At 39.2% G+C, this 18,273-nt stretch overlaps 1 protein-coding gene across 1 annotated transcript in view; it reads right to left on the minus strand.

The window, feature by feature from the left end:
- LOC123512049 (calcium/calmodulin-dependent 3',5'-cyclic nucleotide phosphodiesterase 1-like) overlaps positions 1–16,902 on the minus strand; it is a 509,263-nt gene extending 492,361 nt beyond the window's left edge. The window contains exon 1 of the mRNA XM_045268216.1: positions 16,731–16,902. Within this exon, the coding sequence (XP_045124151.1) occupies positions 16,731–16,806 (76 nt within the window). The 5' untranslated portion in view covers positions 16,807–16,902. The remainder of the gene's footprint in view (positions 1–16,730) is intronic.
- Positions 16,903–18,273: the final 1,371 nt, after the last annotated feature.

Genomic DNA, 18,273 nt, shown 5'->3' on the forward strand with positions numbered 1-18,273 from the left:
ATAGGAAATGGTTTGTTTATTGAGTTAGGGTGTTATGCGATTTATTTTGATTTTTTTTTTTTTTCTAAGGTGTTTTTGTTCAGGGTTTGTCTTGTAAATTATTATAGAAAATGGTTTATTATTTACTGATTCGCAAAAGAGGACGGGAAAAATAGTGTGTGAAGTTATTTATTTAGATTTTTGAGGTATTTTTTCCTAAAGTTTTTTATGTTTTTTTTTTTGTAAATTATAGAAAATGGTTTGTTTATTGAGTGCCAAAAGAGGACAGGGAAAATAATGTTAAGTGATTTATTTTGATTTTTGAGGTATTTTTTCTTGATGTTTTTTTTTCTCTGGTTTTCTGTCTTGTAAATTAAAGTAAGTTTTGTTATTTGATTGCCAAGAAAGGAGGGGAAAGAAAAGTGTTGGGTTTTCATGGGTATATTTTCTAGGGTGAAATGTTTTTTTTTCTCTGGTTTTCTCTCTCGTCAATTAAATAAAACGTTTTTATTTATTGATTGCCAAGAGAGGAGGGGAAAAATTAAAGTAAAATGACATATTAGTTTCCTTTTTTTGCGGGTAAGGCTTGTTTTCCGTATGTAGTGTTTGACTTTTCTGGTTTTTCTTGTAAAAAAAAAAAAAAAAGTTACGATTCCCACAAGAGAATGGAGAAAAAAGAGTGGTGATATTATTTCTTTCAGTATTTTTTTTTTTTTAAGTTTCAAGGGGTGAGTGAATAAAAGTCTTTTTATACATTGCCAAGATAAGAGTGAAAAAAAGCAGTGCTAGGTGATATGACTTTTTGGGATGTTTTCTTTAATTTAAGTGTCTTTTAATTTAAGTATGGTTTTCTCTCGCTATTTAAGTGATATGTGACTTTTTGTAATGTTTTCTTTAAGTGTATTTCTTATTTTCTCGCTATTTCTATTTATCTATTTATTTCAATTTTGTAATGAGAGAAAAAAATGTCTTAAGGGAATCGTACAAGAGGAGTGCAAAAAGGTGTGCTGAATGTTATTTTCTGAGCATTTTTCTCCGTTTTTCTCTTTTTTTTTTTTTAGTCAAGAGCTGAGGGTTTTTAGTCAAGAGCTGAGGGAGAGCTGAGGGAATAAAAAATGTCTAACTCCATACATTATTTTTTATTGCGATTTATTTTTTTCGTTTGTTTTATGTATTTTCGCTATTTATTTCAGTTTGCCATTTGTTAGTTTTTTATAGTTTGTTTTATTACATATATTTTCTTTATTTATTTAAGTTTGTCATTTCTGTTATTTTTTCTAGTTTTGTGTTTTATTACATGCATTTTCTCTATTTCAGTTTATCATTTAATTTCAAGGGTTTAATGAGAAAAAATATTTCTTTAGATTATTAACCCTTTTGTAATTTTTCTCGTATACTTTCATTCATTTCCCATTATTTTCGTTATTTCATCTCAAGAGTTCAGTAAAACATTTCTGACTCGATAAATTACTCTTTTCTAATTACATTCCAATACTTCACGTTCGTACCTTTCTATTACCACTCTTAATAAGTTCCACCTGAAGCCACCACCACCACCACCACCACCACCACCACACCACTATCATTCTTCTCAATTCCCACAAGAAAGAAAAATATTACAACCACCACCACCACCACCACCATAACAACCTAAAGAACACACCTCCATCAAACCACCCATTAACACCACCATTAAGAACACCAGTATCACCCCGTTCCCTTACCTGACCTCTCCCTCTCCCTCCACCAAAGCAAGGGCACGAAAAATAATATACAAGAGCCTTTATATACAAATCAATACTAGAATCAATAACCCGATACGCGAGCCGAAAAAATCCAATAGCCGAACCTTCTCAAAATGATATCGAGACAAAATAACTTGCGACGTAAACTATTGTGAGGCAAGGCGACACGAGGGGACACCGAGACAACTGAACCACGTAAGAGAATACCACGGTGGCGGGAAAAGGAAGGAAAAAACAAGGAAGGAAAAAACAAGGAAGGAAAAAAAAGGAAAGGGAAAAGTAAGACTCCAGCCGTACCTATGTTTGTGTTTGTTTGGCTGAGAGAAAAGGAATAGGAAGTTGCAATATTGATGGTCCCACACTGCAATATTATGTGGTGTTTCTATAATACTTCTCTTGTTCTAGTTTACGTGTGAGATTAGCCCATTCAGTACCAGACGCGTTTTTGTATTCATTCTGGTTACTATTTGGTGATTTAATATACCTTCAGAAACTTGTGTGGGGGATTGAAATAGTAAAGACAGTGGCCATTAATTTTCTGACCTCCATAGACCCTTCCTAATGTCTAAACCGTCTATTTATACCCAAACTCATGGTAAAAATGTCAGTACTGAGTTAAGGATAGATATACAGGTAATGCAGATAATATACGTAACTGATTGGATAGATAAAAACGCATATTTCTAGATAGATAAATATTACGAGATACTGACAGAGAAAGGAATAGCGACGGGGAGATAAACAATACGCGGAGAGAAATAAAAGATTCCGCTACATATCTTCCATACGTCAAAACTTTGCTAATAAGACAGTACATAAAATTTGAGCCCTTTCTTGCGTAACCAGAACTCAGCTTAACCTAAATACACAAACACTAAAACAAGAAAGAAACTCAACTTAACCTGGTTATCTTAGCCAAACAGACAAACACCACCACTACCACTACAACTACACTCTCCTTACTTTAATCTGACCTAACCAAACACACAAACACAAACGAAAAAAAAATACAACCTAACCTAATCTAGCCAAACGTAGAAAAATATTAAAACGGCAATAAAAAACTCAACTTAATCTAACTTAACCTCATGAAACACAGAGAGGATCACTAACACAACCGTAAAATAAAAACAAACTATCTTAAATTGAAATAAACCTACACACACACACACACACACACACACACACACACACACACACACACACACACACACACACACTCAATAAACCCATAGCCAATATTTTCCCACGTCACTAAAACAAGAGAACGTTCAACAAGATGACAAGAGAAACATTACTTCTTGACAACCATTCCTTACGTCCCACGAGGCGCCAAGAAGGTCACATCCCCTACCCCGCCGCCTTCCCTGACCCTTGAGTGACCATGGATGCATCTGTGACCTTGACCTTGGCTGAGTCTATGAAGGGTGGGATAATGAAAGGAGAGAGAGGGAGGAGAGGAGAAAGAAATGATGGAGAAAAGGAAAAAAAATAGAAAAATAAAAAATATAAAACAGACGCACAGACAGACAGAAAGACAGACACACAGACAGACAAACACACACACACACACACACAGACACACACAGACAAACACAGACACACACAGACACACACACACACACACACACACACACACACACACACACACACAGACAGACGGACAGAACAAACAAAAAACACGGACATTTAATATCACAAAAAAAAAAAAATAGTTAAATAATCAAATAATCAAATAATATACATAATTAATTTATTGAGTCTCGCTTCAGTAAATACAAACAGGCAACAACAGGTTAACAGTGCAGTAAGTTTCCTCCAAAGGGCAGTTCATTTGACGCTTATAAAGTCAGGTTAAAGTCAAAGCTAAGCCAATCATCCTAGTTTTATTCTGAATGATGCATCACTTCCTCCACTTTATCATCCTTTGTTCTCCATTTTTTTTAATCCTCGTCACCTCGTATATCACCCTCTTTGTGCCTCCTGTCATTTGTTTCCTTCTTTCCCTTTTCCTTCTGTCTCTTTCCTTCTTTCCTTGTCTTTTTTCCTTCTTCTCTTCTTTGCTTTTTGTCTTTTTCCTTCTTTACTTGTCTTTTCCTTCTTTTCTTCTCTGTTTGTCTTTTTCCTTCTTTTCTTGTCTTTTTCCTTCTTTTTTTGTCTTTTTTCCTTCTTTTCTTGTCTTTTCCTTCTTGTCTTTTCCTCTTTTCTTCTCTCCTTTTCTTGTCTTTTCCCTTTCTTTTGCCTTTTCCTTCTTTTCTTCTCTTTTTCCTTCTTTCCTTGTCTTTTTCCTCTTTTCTGTCTTTTCTTCTTTCCTTCTGTCTCTTTCCTTTTTATCTTCTGTCTTTTTCCTTCTTCTTTTCTTGTCTCTCATTCTTTCCTTATGTATTTTTCCTTCCTTTCTTGTCTCTTCTTCTTTTCTTCTGTCTCTTCCTCTTTTCTGTCTCTCCTTCTTTCCTTGTCTTTTTTTTTTCCTTCTTTTAATCCTCGTCACCTCATCCATCACTCTTTGTGTCTCCAGTGACTTATTTCCTTTCCTTTTTTTTTTTCGTAAGAGGGGAAAACTAGCCAAAAGAGAGGCCCACTTAGTAGCCAGTCCCCATACAGGTCCGATAGAGTTAGTCAAAAGAAAGGGATAAATGTCTTCTGTTCACCTGTCACTTTCTTTCTTAACGTCAGAAAAAAAAAGAAAGGAAAATTTAAAGGCTTTTTCATTTTTTTTCCTCACTTTTTACCTTTGTTCTCGTTGTCCTTCATTCGTTTCTATCCAATCTCTGCTTTTTCTTCTTTTGTTTCTTCCATCCACTATCTGTTTCTTTATCAATTATACCTTTACTTGTTTTCAATCTTTTTTTTTCTAATGTGCAATAAAAATGTTTGATTAACCACGAGATTCAAAGTATTTTTCTGTTATCATTATTATCTTTTTCGGGGTTTCCAGGGCATATGTTTCGTTATCATTTATTCATTTACTTCTATTCAACATCTTTTTTTTTTCTAGTAATAAAAAGCCAAATCAACCACAAGATTCAAAGTAGTTTTCTGTTATCATTTTTATTTCTTTTTTTTTTTTTTTGTCCCCAGTGCAAGTGTTTCGTTATCAGTTATTCCTTTACCTCTACTGAAACTTCACTACTTTATCTAACATCCCATTAACCCCTTCAATACCATCACGCGTTTTCATATTCACTCTGGTTACTGTCTGGTGATTTTATACAGCTCCAGAAACTCATGTGGGGATTAAAATAGTGAAGACTGTGGCCATTAATCTTCTGACCTCCATAGACCGTTCCTAATGTCAATAAAACGGTCCAATCGTACACATATCTCAAGGTAAAATTATGCCCCAGTATTGAATGAGTTACAAAAGCTACAACTAACCTCACAATTCCTTACATATTAATTCTTTTACCTTTTTTTTTTTTATGCAAGAGAGAAGGACTGACCAAGGGCAACAATAATATAAAAAAAAAAAAAAAGTCCACTCAGTTGCCAATCTTACTTTATCAAACACATCTAAAAGCTACAACTAACCACATGACTCCTTGCACATTCCTTCCGCATTTGTATTTTTCTCCCTCCCCAATAACTCTGCCATCGTTATCCTGCTGGCGAGGTTTACGTGTCCCTCTTCTCTTCGTCTCCTTTACAAGTGTCCCTAAGGTTTGCTCAGTTTTCACGCTTCCTCCTCTTTTTTTCTTATTTAACCCCTTCACTGGGACACATTTTTGCCTTGAGATTTGTGTACGATTAGACCATTTTATTGACATTAGGATCCGCATTCAGAAACGCTTTGATCTATCACTACGACTGTTTTCCAAGGCCACAGAGATGATTAGCGTGGTTTTCAAGAGTATTTCTCCAGTAAATAATGTAGAAATCTTGTCACTCTCCCTCTAGAACTGCAAAAACACTTTAAAACACTCCTGTAAATTTAGATAAAGCATTTTGAAATAGTGGAGATGAAGCACAGAAGCCTACGAAGGGTCTATGGAGTCCAGACGATTAATGGCCATAGTCTTTACTATTCTAATTCCCCCACATAAGTTTATGAAGCTGAATAAAATCAAACAGTAAGTACAATGAATATGGAAACACGCCATAGTGCTGAAGGGGTTAAACTAACTTAGAGGCTTAAAGGAATACGTTTTTTTTTTCATATTACTATTTAAAATTCTGCACTTGGATATACAAACAAGGGAAGCATATACATCAAAAGAACTTATCCTACTATAATCATCCTCTCGTGCATAACACCAATGGACTCAAAGGTGACGAGGGAAGGTACGTAGTGTGTGGCTTCAGTGTGGAAAAACTGCATTGGTGTGTGTTTTAGTAGTCTTCTTACACTTCATCGCGTCACCTCCATTATTTACTCAAACTCCAGACGCTCCCAGAAAACACGCCCGCGCCCTCCCAGCCTTCACAACCCACACACCTCAGCCGTCCTCCCTCACCTCCCATACACCACTAAGCCTCCCATCCATGTTGCCTTCCTCACCTCCTCCCTTCACAGCTCCTCTTTCAACTACCTGCTAAATCTGAAAGCAGCCATGGCTCCTTCTGCTCCTCCTCCTCCTCCTCCAGCAATGTGTCCTTTCAGTGGTGATTTTGTTCTGGTTTTAGTGATAGATTAACAAGATTTCTACTCAAGGAACGTAACTCTTGAAAATCCTGGTAATCATCACTGCGGCTTCTGAAAACATTCCTTGCGTGAGACTGAAGTGATTACGAATAGAAACTTTAATCTCGTGTGTTTTTTTAGTGATACATCAAAAGGATTTCTACATTATTCAAAGAACGTAACAATCTTGAAAATCCGGTTAATCATTAATGTGGCTTTTGAAAACATTCCTTGTAAGAGACTGAAGTGTTTACAAATAGAAATTTCAATCTCGTGTGTTTTTTTTTTTTACGATAGATCGACAGGATTTCTTCATTATTTAAAGAACGTAACAATCTTGAAAATCCGGTGAATCATTACTGCGGCTTCTGAAAACATTCCTTGCGAGAGATTGAAAAGTGTTTACGAATAGAAACCTTACTCTCATAAACTCAGAGGTGTGTTGAAGTCAAGGTTTTGTTTACAAGAAAAAAAAAACAAAGAATAGATGCTGCACTTCCTAGACAATACAATATGTGGGGAGACTGTGGTACAAAGGAGGATGTCAGAGAGAAGTTAGTAATTAAGGGAAGCTGCAGCAAATAACAGAGCGAGAGTGAAAAAGCCTTTCAATGCAACAGACAGCGATTCACAGCACTAAAAGCACTGTGTATAATCTCTACAAGCACATACAAGCAAAACAGAGGATTAAACGTATACATTATCCTATGTCTAGCCAATGTGATCTTCAGCGGAATCCGTAGAATAAAAGAGCAACAAATTAATAAATAGATGACAATAATGATAAAGCAGACACGAAACACTAACCAAAACATAGAAAAACAAAGGAACATTCATCCCTTCAATACTGGGACACATTTTTACCTTGACATTTGTGTGCAATTAGACCATTTTATTGACATTAGGAAGGCCCTATGGAGCTCAGAGGATTAATGGCCACAGTCTTCACGATTTCAATCCCCCACATGAATTTCCGAAGTTATATAAAATCACCAAATAGTAAGAAAAACGAATATGGAAACACGTCATGATACTGAAGGGGTTAACAAAACAAAACCAATAAATAACAACAATAAAAACAATCACAAAACAATAACCATAAAAAAACCCACCAAAATAGAAAAAAAACACTATCCTATCTCCCTTTCTCTCACCTCTTTTCCTTCCCCTTTACAAGACTCACCCTTTCCTTTTACATACGTTCACTGACCCTCACATCCTGTCCTGTACTAATACCCTTTGTCATCCTTCCATTCCTCCTCTGACTTCCCCTGGAGCCTTTTTATCTCGCTTCCTTTTGTGACATTCTATTCTCCTTTCTGTGTCATTATTTATCGCACATTTCTCTCCCGCTATCTCTTGTGCTGATGGTCGAGAGGGAGAAAGAGAGCGGGGAGTGGGGAGAAGTGTTAAGTGGGCAGCCATTTGTGAGTCTCGTTCGTATCTTGATGAACGTGAGGCAAAGAAGAAGTGGCGAGGTGAAAAATGGAGAGAGTGAGGAAGAGGTTAGAGCAAAGACAGAGTTAAGGACATGAAGATTGGAAGGTGTTGGAAAGTTTTGCTTGAGCGATTAATGAAATGGCGTGTAAATGAAATAAGTGTTTGGGAGAAAATTAAAACTTGAGGGAGAAATAAAAGAAAAGAAGTTAGTGAAAGGAAGTTACGGGAATTGTGTCACTTAGAATTCGGAAGTTAAAGAAAGAAAGAGATGAAATAAGAGAGAAAAAAAGCAAGAAAAGAAATAGCACCTTTGAAAATACTGAATGAAAGCGACAAACAAGAAAACAAACCAATAAATCAAACCTAAAAAATAAAACACAGCAAAACAAAGAAGTAAAGGAAATAAGTAAAAACACGTAAAAAAAAACACCGTGTAAAAACAAAACAAAACAAGTAAAGCAAATAAATAAAAACACCTTTAAAAACACCATATAGAAGCAAGTCAAACAAAAAAACCAAAACAATAAATCAGACAAACCTAAAGAAAAACAGCAAAACAAAACAAGTAAACATGAAATACAAGCAACAAACACAATGAGTAAAAAGAAAAAAAATATTAAGTGTCGATTCAGGAAGTGAGTAGCTGTGTTTGTTGGCGGCGGATTAACTAGTAAGCCAGGACGAGATGAAAGACTGCATGCATTGTGTCCGGCGCGTGAGGCGAGGCTGGAGAGGCAAAAACATGAGTTGATATGTGACACAACGCAAAGCAACACCCGCCGCTGACTCTCACGTACCACTGTTATGCTGACTGGTGATTGACTTGACTTCACTTCACTTAACCCCTTCAGTAAGATGACGCGTTTCCATATTCATTCTGCTTACTATTTGGTGGTTTTGTACAGCTTCAGAAACTTATGTGAGGGATTAAAATAGAGATGACCCATTAATCTCCTGACCTCTATAGACCCTTCCTAATGTAAATACAATCGTCTAATCGTACTCAAAACTCAAAGTAAAAATGCATCTTAGTACTAAAGGGGTTAAGAGAGATTTCAAGACATTTATCCCTTTTTTGGCTAACACTCGAACCTGCAACGGGACTGACAACTAAGTAGGTCTTTTACTTTTCTTTTTATGTCGCGCTTGGCCAGTTTTCCCGTCTTAAATATAAAAAAAAAAGATGGCGGTGGTGAGGCAAGTGACTGGTGACCACTGTAGATGGAGTCAGGGAAAGGATAGGAGTGAAGGATGGAGTTATGGCTGTCATGCGGAGGAGGAGGAGGAGGAGGAGGATGTGACTCTTCCTCGTATGAATTATGAGAATGAGGGGAGGACATTTCATGGTGATGGTGGTGAATAGGAGGAGGATCTGAGTGGTGAGGAGGTGGAGGTTGGTGGTAAAATTGATTGTGACTGACATACGTGAGTGAAATTAGTGATTAAGTGAGAAATGGTGACCGGAACTTTCATGGTTAGAATAATAGGAGAGTGAAAAATGAGTTACTGGAGCAAGCGCCGTGGTACAGTGGAACCATGCGTGCTTTGGGGTCCGAGGGGTCTCCAAGCGCACGGGTTCGAATCCTGTCCACGGTCCGAGTGTAGGTTGGGCTTCCTCACTCCGGGCAACGATTTCCTAGCGGGTGGGCTTTGAGATAGGAGATATCACAAAAAGTATCCCCTTTAGCCCAGAAATTCCCGTGAAAAGCCCACATGGTATAAATAAAAAAAGAAAAAAGTAAGAATTTAAACAAGTGACTGACTCCTCTACTGATTACTTTAACAATACAAGTGAAGGGAAAGTATGTATAATATAAACAGGCACTAAATGAATAACAAAACCAGATGTAACTTATCAAAAACAAAAAGGAAAAGTATCAGATAACAAAATAAATAAAAAATAAGAAAAAAAATAACCTTAATAGAAAAAAATTGACAAAAAATAATGAAAATGAAAAAATGCTAAAAAAAAAAAGAAAGGAAAGATTTCATATGTAACTACATTAATTAATTCTAGAAAATACTTCATAAAAAAAAAATACAATGTTGGCGCTGAGTCTGTCACTTTGAATTCTGACACTTGGAAATACGTGACACTTAAAAAAAAAAAAAAAAAAAAAAAAAACGTGTCCTCTTTTTGTGGGCGAATGATTCCTTTCACAATATTTTTCCAACACAAAAGGTTTGATATTTCACTTTATAACATTTTTGCTTATTCACCTGGGACACAGAGAGAGAGAGAGAGAGAGAGAGAGAGAGAGAGAGAGAGAGAGAGAGAGAGAGAATCCTACAATCTCTTTCGACTTCACCTGCTGTTCATTACTCCAAACATCTCTCTCTCTCTCTCTCTCTCTCTCTCTCTGTCTGTCTGTCTGTCTGTCTGTCTGTCTGTCTGTCTGTCTCTCTCTCTCTCTCTCTCTCTCTCTCTCTCTCTCTCTCTCGGTCATCAGCATCATACTTTTTCATCTCAGAGCGTGACATGCAATATCTCTCCCTCTCTCCCTCTCTCCCTCTCCCTCCTCCTCCTCCTCCCCTCCCTCTCTCTGACCTCCATCCCTCAGCCTTTCATCTCAGCTCATCCACACAAGTTTTTCCCGCACTAAGTAGCCATTGACCAGTGTGGCGCTGTTAATGTAGCAATGTGCGCAGCGTCCGGGTTTGCATCCCTTGAAGAGCCGCCTGTTTGTGTTCATTTTGCACGTTAGTTCGATTTGTGCTGTGTTAACTTTTCTTGGTGTGTGTTTTATTGTTTTTTATTTGTATTGTATTGTTTTTTAGTTTCATGTTTTATTTTTATTTTATTTACTTTTTTATTTATTCATTTATTTATTTTTATTTATTTATTCATGTGTGTGTGTGTGTGTGTGTATGTTTTTGTTTTGTTGTTGTTGTGTCATTGAAGTGTTGCTTTGTTTAGAATCCAACTATCTATTTTCCATTTCGTTTTCTTTCTCTGGTTTGTGTGTATTTCATTTCTCTCTCTCCCTTCTATGAGCATTTACACAACAACTAAATGCTCCTTCTACGTAGTATTTCAAATCGTGTGGAATATAACTTTTTTTCTTCCTTTTCTGTGCAAGCAATCGTGTACATTTCCTTTAGTAGTTTGTGTGTTTGCATTCATCTTTCCCTCTTCAATGAGCTAGGAGAATGAAAACACTCCTTAATTATTGCTATGTACTTTTTCCTTCGTGTGTTTAATTAATGCCTGTGTTATCTCGTCATCGAAGTTATTTTCTGTCTTGATTCTATTTCATATACGATTCACTGACTTTGAATGTGAATAATGTAAGGATGTTTGGTATTATGAGTCTATCGGATCTCTTATTTTCTCTCTTATCTTTCCTTCTTGCCCTTCAATGTCTACCATCATCCTTTCCTTCACCTCTCATCATCTCTTATCATAAAGCTACGTTATTCCACTATTTCATTTACTCTCACTGATTTCTCATACTAATTCACGATATCTCTCTCTCTCTCTCTCTCTCTCTCTCTCTCTCTCGTTGCTCCCTTATTCTCTGCTTTCCCGTCACTCATTTCTATCTCAGAATATTCCGTAATTATCTCCACTGATTCTGAACTTAAGTAATCCAGGAAAGTTTCATAATGTGAGCTAACTTTCCTGCTGCCTGTAGTTTCAAATAGTGATTGTACGAAGGAAATATAACTGGAATATATTGACGTCACAAATAATGAGTTAATAAGAGAAGATAATTTAACTCCTTCAGTACTGGGACGCATTTTTACCTTGATTTTTGGGTGTGATTCGACGATTTTATTGACATTAGGAAGGGTCTATGGAGGTCAGAAGAATAATGGCCAGAGTCATCACTATTATAATCTCCCACATAAGTTTCTGTTTCAAATCACTAAATAGTTACCAGAATGAATATAGAAACGCGTCATGGTACTGAAGGGGTTAACTGCAACATTTAGACATGACAAATATTGGAGTCAAGAGAATAATCTGTAATTTTTGTCAGATAAAAAGGAAAAAATAAATAAATAGAGGGAAAGAATACGAGTAGTGAATAAAAGAGAAGAAATAAAAGTCACGTTAGAGAACAGTGTTGCAAAAAAAAAAAAAAAAAAAAAATACAACGCAACACAATTTAACGCAACAGTACAACGCAACACAACACAAAATAACGAAACTAAACGTACCACAAAAAGAAAAATACGTAAAAAGAAACAAAAAACACACAACACAACGCAATGAAACGCAACACATCGTAAAATCAACGCAAGTCAACACAAGACAAAAGCAACGCAACAAGTGAGAGAGAGAGAGAGAGAGAGAGAGAGAGAGAGAGAGAGAGAGAGAGAGAGAGAGAGAGAGAGAGAGTCAGTCAGCCAGTCAGTAGAGCAATCAAACTACTAGAAACACTACAACACATTTTTAGCTTTTGTGTTGTCATTCCATTTAATATTCACTACATTTTCTCTATTTTCCTCTATTTTTCTCATTTTCCCTTTGGTTATACGTGGTTATCCAACTTTCCTTTGTATTGTATTGCAGTGACTTAACTTCACATCAAAGCACATTTTTTTTTAAAGTCTACATGTTTTTCTTTCATTTATGTAATCACACACACACACACACACACACACACACTCTCTCTCTCTCTCTCTCTCTCTCTCTCATCCAATCACTCATTTTCTATTCCTATGTCCTCTTGTCATTTAGTTTATGTACATTAGCACAATTTTCGTATTAATTCAACTTTTTCGGTCTATTTTTCCTATTTTTTTTCCTTACATGTCAACATTTCACTAACTGTTTTGCTTTCTACGAACCAACATTTATAATATGTACAATCGCAACATTTCCTTATTAATCTAACTTTCCTGGAATATTTTTTCTATAACTGGTTTGCTTTCCACTTACTTGATGTCTATTGCTCTCAGTTTCCTTTCCCTTGAGCTTCTTTGTTGTTCTGGAATTCACCATTTTCTTTTTCTGAATTTTCTACATTGTTATTCTGATGAGTTTCTGTGTCAGCATTTCATATATTTTAAACCCTTTTTGTCCACTATCGTCTACACCTCTCTCTCTCTCTCTCTCTCTGATGTAAGTATTCCAGTAACATTAAGGCATTTTTTTGCATATATTTCAGTCTTTTCTTCGCATATATATTTTTCCTACGTATTATTTCTGGTGTATATTAGTTTTTGTCCCTAATTGAGTCACGTTCACTTCTGTAACAGTTCAACACAGTGATGGTGAAGGGATAGTGGGAAAAAATGAGCGATAGATGCGAATGTTAGGAGGAGGAGGAGGAGGAGGAGGAGGAGGAGGAGGAGGAGGAGGAGGAGGAGGAGGAAGAGGAAGAGGAAGAGGAAGAGGAAGAGGAAGAAGAAGAAGAAGGAGTAGTAGTAAAAGAAAGAGAAGGAGACGGAAAAGGAAAAGGAAAAGGAGAGGAAAAAGAAGGAGAAGGAGAAGGAGGAGAAGGAGGAGGAGGAGGAGGAGGAGGAGGAGGAGGAGGAGGAGGAGGAGGTGAAGAAGAGGCACAGGTGACAAGAGATCTGAAGGAAGAGAAACAGCGTGCTTGAAATGATTGTGAGAAGTGACACTTTTATACTGCCCTCCTCTCTCTCTCTCTCTCTCTCTCTCTCTCTCTCTCTCTCTCTCTCTCTCTCTCTCTCTCTCTCTCTCTCTCTCTCTCTCTTCATGACTTTGCCGCACAGAGATTGGTAAAGGTCGATCAAGCAGGAAATACTATAAAGGGCCTTGTTATTTCCCCGTTGTAGAGATAATACTGCTCGCCATAACAGTATTTCCTTCTCCGCGTAACGTCCTAATTGGGGTATCATTGTAATACTTTGTAGTGTGTGTGTGTGTGTGTGTGTGTGTGTGTGTGTGTGTGTGTGTGTGTGTGTGTGTGTGTGTGTGTTGTTTCTCTCCTCCTTCGTTTCTCTCGTCTCTTTTCTTTTTTTTTTTGTTTATTTATAGGAGTTACAAGATTTCCGGTGGCAAAAGTAGAGGAAGTATAGATATATATGACACACGCTGGTTAGAGAATAGGAAATTGCAGGAAATTATGTTTGAGGTGGTGATAAGTTCTTAGTGAGATGCAGGGAAAAATCTCTCTCTCTCTCTCTCTCTCTCTCAACCAGTGCATCAATAAAGCTGCTTAGAAACAAATCACAGAAAAGACTCAGGAATAACAAGGAAACCAGCAAGAAACTCATCTCACTCACACAAGAAGAGTTAGAGAAGGTGGCGGTAAGGTGAGATAAGGTCCAAATGATATGGTACACATGAGGAAGACAAAATAAAATACCACTTTATATCACTAACTAGAAAAAGAGTTAGAGAAGGTGGTGATAGGGCCAGATAAGGTCGAAAATGATACTAAAATAAGACAAAAGGAAATACCACGTTACATCACTGACAAAAAAAAAAAAAAATAAAAAAAAGCGAAGCGATGACACAACAATAGACTAATTCCTTAAAAAGATAAAAATTGGAAAAAGATAAAAAAAAAGTTTCTCAAATGGACCAATTTCTAAAACGTTCCGATAAAGTTAAATGGAGTTGACTGCCATAAATCCTTCACTGGAACAAGACACACTGCCGAGAGGGAAGCCAAACACATCACAACCCTTTGCCTGGAACTCTCTCGCACGATTCTCTATATTCCCTTCCCTTAAACCTAAACCAAACAATCAAACCTCTTGGGAAATAAAATCTTAACTCTTTCGCCTCCATGATAACAGTTTACAATTAAAATCAGAACTGTAGACTCATTTGCATAAACACTGAAATATAGAACGGTACTAAAAATTTACTCTTATTTAGGAAACAGAAGGGAAAATAATCTTAACACTTTCGCCTCCATGATAACAGTTTACAATTAAAATCAGAACTGTAGACTCATTTGCATAGACATTGAAATATAGAACGGTACTAAAATTTTCTCTTATTTTGGAAACAGAAGAGAAGGGAAAAAAATCATTTCAATCCTTTCGCTTCCATGATTACAGTTTACAGTTAAGATCAGAACTGTAGCCTCATTTGCATAGACACACAAATATAGAACGGAGCGAAAATTTTCTCTTATTTAGGAAACAGAAGAAAAGGGAAAAAAAATCTTAACACTTTCGCCTCCATGATTACAGTTTACAGTTAAGATCAGAATTGTAGACTCATTTGCATAGACACTGAAATATAGAATGGTATTAAAATTTTCTCTTATTTTGGAAAGAGAAGAGAAGGGGAAAAAATAATCTCAATTCTCTCACTTCCATGATTACAGTTTAAAATTAAAATCAGTGTAGAGGATCATTTGCATACGGACAAAAATACAGAAAGGTACGTAAATTTTGTCTTATTTAGGAGGTGGAAGAGCTAGGAAAATAAATTCTTAATCCTTTCGCTTCCATGGTTACAGTTTACAATTAAGATCAGTGAAGACTCATTTGCATACACACAGAAATATAGAAAGATACGCTAATTAGTTTACTCCAGGCTGTATTTAAGTAAAGTAGGAGAAAATATCTGTTAATCCTTTCGCTTCCATGGTTACAGTTTACAATTATGATCAGTGAAGACTCATTCCCATACAGACACAGAAACATAAAAACAGTGGTACAGTGGAACCATGCGTGCTTTGGGGTCAGAGGGTTTCCAAGCGCACGGGTTCGAATCCTGTCCACGGTCCGAGTGTAGGTTGGGCTTCCTCACTCGGGGCAACGGTTTCCTAGCGGGTGGGCTTTGAGATAGGAGGTACCCTAAAAAGTATCCCCTTTAGCCCAGAAATTCCCGTGAAAAGCCCACATGGTATAAATAAAAAAAAATGTTCTTATTCAAACTCTATTTAGGAAACAGTAAAGTTTTGGAAAATCCCTCTTAACTCATTCACTTCCTTTGTTACAGCTTAAAATTAAAATCAGCGAAGACTCATTTGCATACACACAAATATAGAAAGATCCGTAAACTGTCTTATTCCAGGCACAATAATTAACTAAGAGACGTGGAGTAAGGAAAATGTCTCTTAACTCATTCGCTTCCATGGTTACAGTTTAAAATTAATCAAGATCAGTGAAGACTCATTTGCATACACACAAATATAGAAAGATAGGTAAATGATCTTATATTAATCTCTACACGTATTTAGGAAACAGTAAAGTAGAAGAAAATACTTAAGTCCTTTCGCTTCCACGGATACTGTTTAAAATTAAGATCAGTGAAGACTCATTTGGATACAGACACACATAGAGAAAGAAACGAAATTGTCTTATTCCAGGCTCCATAATTAACTAGAGGACAGTAGAGCGAGGATGAATGTCTAAAAAGTGTGTAGATCTTCATATTTACGGGGATCATAAGGGAATTAAGTCGCACAGGAAGACTTACGCATTTACCCCTTCAAGGCTACAAAGAGGAAGAGTTATGCTTCCCCTTCAAGACTACAAACAGGAAGAGTTATACTTTCCCCTTCAAGGCTACAAGGAGGAAATTACACATCCCCCTTCAAGGCACAAAGAGGAAGAGTTACGGATCCTCTTCAAGACTGCAAAGAGAAAGATTTACATATGCCCCCTTCCAAGGCTACAAAAAGGCTGGAAAAGGCTACAAAAGAGGAATTATGCATCGCCTTCAAGACTCGAAAGAGGAAGAGTTACGCACCCCCTTCAAGGCTACAAAATAGGTAACCTCCGCAATCAGATTCCACCACGCCCTTCCTCTCTCTTTCACCGGCCACAGCATACCCCAGCGAGCCAGCCAGCTAAGTGCATGCAAACAATGTAAACAACAATGCATATTCAAGCAGGTGAGGCAAGATGCTCCCAAAATACCCACACCTGTCCTGACGGCTGCCTGTTGCTGCCTGCTGCCCTGCTGACACTAATGAGAAAACCACCCGGCCTGCTCCTGACACCCCACCCTCCAATGACACCCTCCCTACCGCCCTTTCTCCGCCAGCAGCTCGAACACTCACCTATTGTATACGTAGCGCCGTCAATCTGGAAGGTGGCACTCTTGCAGCGGTTGAACGGCCTCACTGTTCGGCTCATGGTGGCGGCACTTTGACTGCAGCGATTGATGGCGAGCAGAGAGGCAGGTGGTGGTGGTGGTGGTGGTGGTGCTGGTGGCGGTGAGGGAAGGGAGTGGAGTGAGGTGCGTAGCGGGACGGAGAGTCAAGATTTGAACACTTAGAAACAACGAGGAGGAGAGAAAATGAGGAGGAGAGGAAAGAGGCGGCAGTGTTAAATATTCAGCGCGGATGTTAGCCTGGTGTGGCGGCACGTAGGGAGAGGGGAGAGGGGAGAGGGAGAGGGGAAAGGGCAGAAGGACGAAGAATAGTGAAAAGAAAAGAGGAAGGAGGAAGAGGAAGAGGAAGGGTACGTTAAGAGGCCAGATGACAGAACAGCGGTGTCTAGGAGGGCAGAGGGCGTAGGCGGCGACGCGGAGCAGTGACCTGAGTGCGTGTTGTGGTGACACTCATGCTTCGCACTGCCTCACGCTGCTGCTGCTGCTGCTGCTTTGTGCCTCGGCGGGGCGGCAGCAGAGGGACATGAGGGAGGAAGGAAGGCGAAGAGCAGGAGGCGACTACACAGAGGAGCTGGAGGCAGTCAAGCTACATCTGGTAGTGTCATGTGTGGCCTTGCGAGGCGCCGCCAGGCAGGTCACGGCCGCGGTGCCTCTTGACCGCCGCCACTCACCAGTCGTCCCTCACGAGGCAGAGCACTCTAAGCGGCGCTTGGAGACGCAGCGCGGCGTCATCACCTTGCATTTAGTCCCTCGGGGGATCCTCGCAGGGCGCCTCGCCGCAGGTGTGTCTCGGGACGTGAAGGTCGCAGGGGACGGACAAATCACCAAGCACTACCACCACCACCACCACCGCCACGGCCAGAAGTGTGAGCCAGAGGGCCGTTGGAGGAGTGCCAGTGAAGTAACGGCACTGCTGGGTCAGGACGCCTCGCGACTCCTGGCCAACACTCACTGGTCCAGGAGGGAGGGGCGGCTGGACCGCTGGGAGTCCTCGACGCGACAAAAAGAAGAGGCGATAAATAGCAGCTGGCCCGGAGCTGTTGGATCTGGCCAGGCGTGCCACGACCTTGGGACGGTGACCCACATCCACTGGGGCGCTGGACGGGACTCGCTCACGCCCTGGAGAGTCCCTGGCGAGATGCTGGTGGGGAGTCACAGCGCGGGTTTTCCCTGGCAGGGGCGAGGGGCAGCACTGGTGGCGGGGCGTCGTGTGGCAGCGAGTCGGACAAGAAGAGTCACTCACAGAAAGGCAGGCGGCAACACGGACCACGCTCCGTCCTCGACCCGCTGAGCGAACAAACTAAGCCACACGCTCCTCCACGGCAGCCACCACCACCACCACCACCACCACCGCCGCCACGCGCACCACATGCCGCCGCCACCGCCGCCACCACACCTACCACACCCACCGCGCCCGTCACACCCACACGTAAATCACAAATTCCTCTTCACCACTCCCCAGGCGGCACCAGCACAACGCCTCACACCTG

This window comes from Portunus trituberculatus, chromosome 32, assembly GCF_017591435.1.
Source record: "Portunus trituberculatus isolate SZX2019 chromosome 32, ASM1759143v1, whole genome shotgun sequence".
Lineage (NCBI taxonomy): Eukaryota > Metazoa > Arthropoda > Malacostraca > Decapoda > Portunidae > Portunus > Portunus trituberculatus.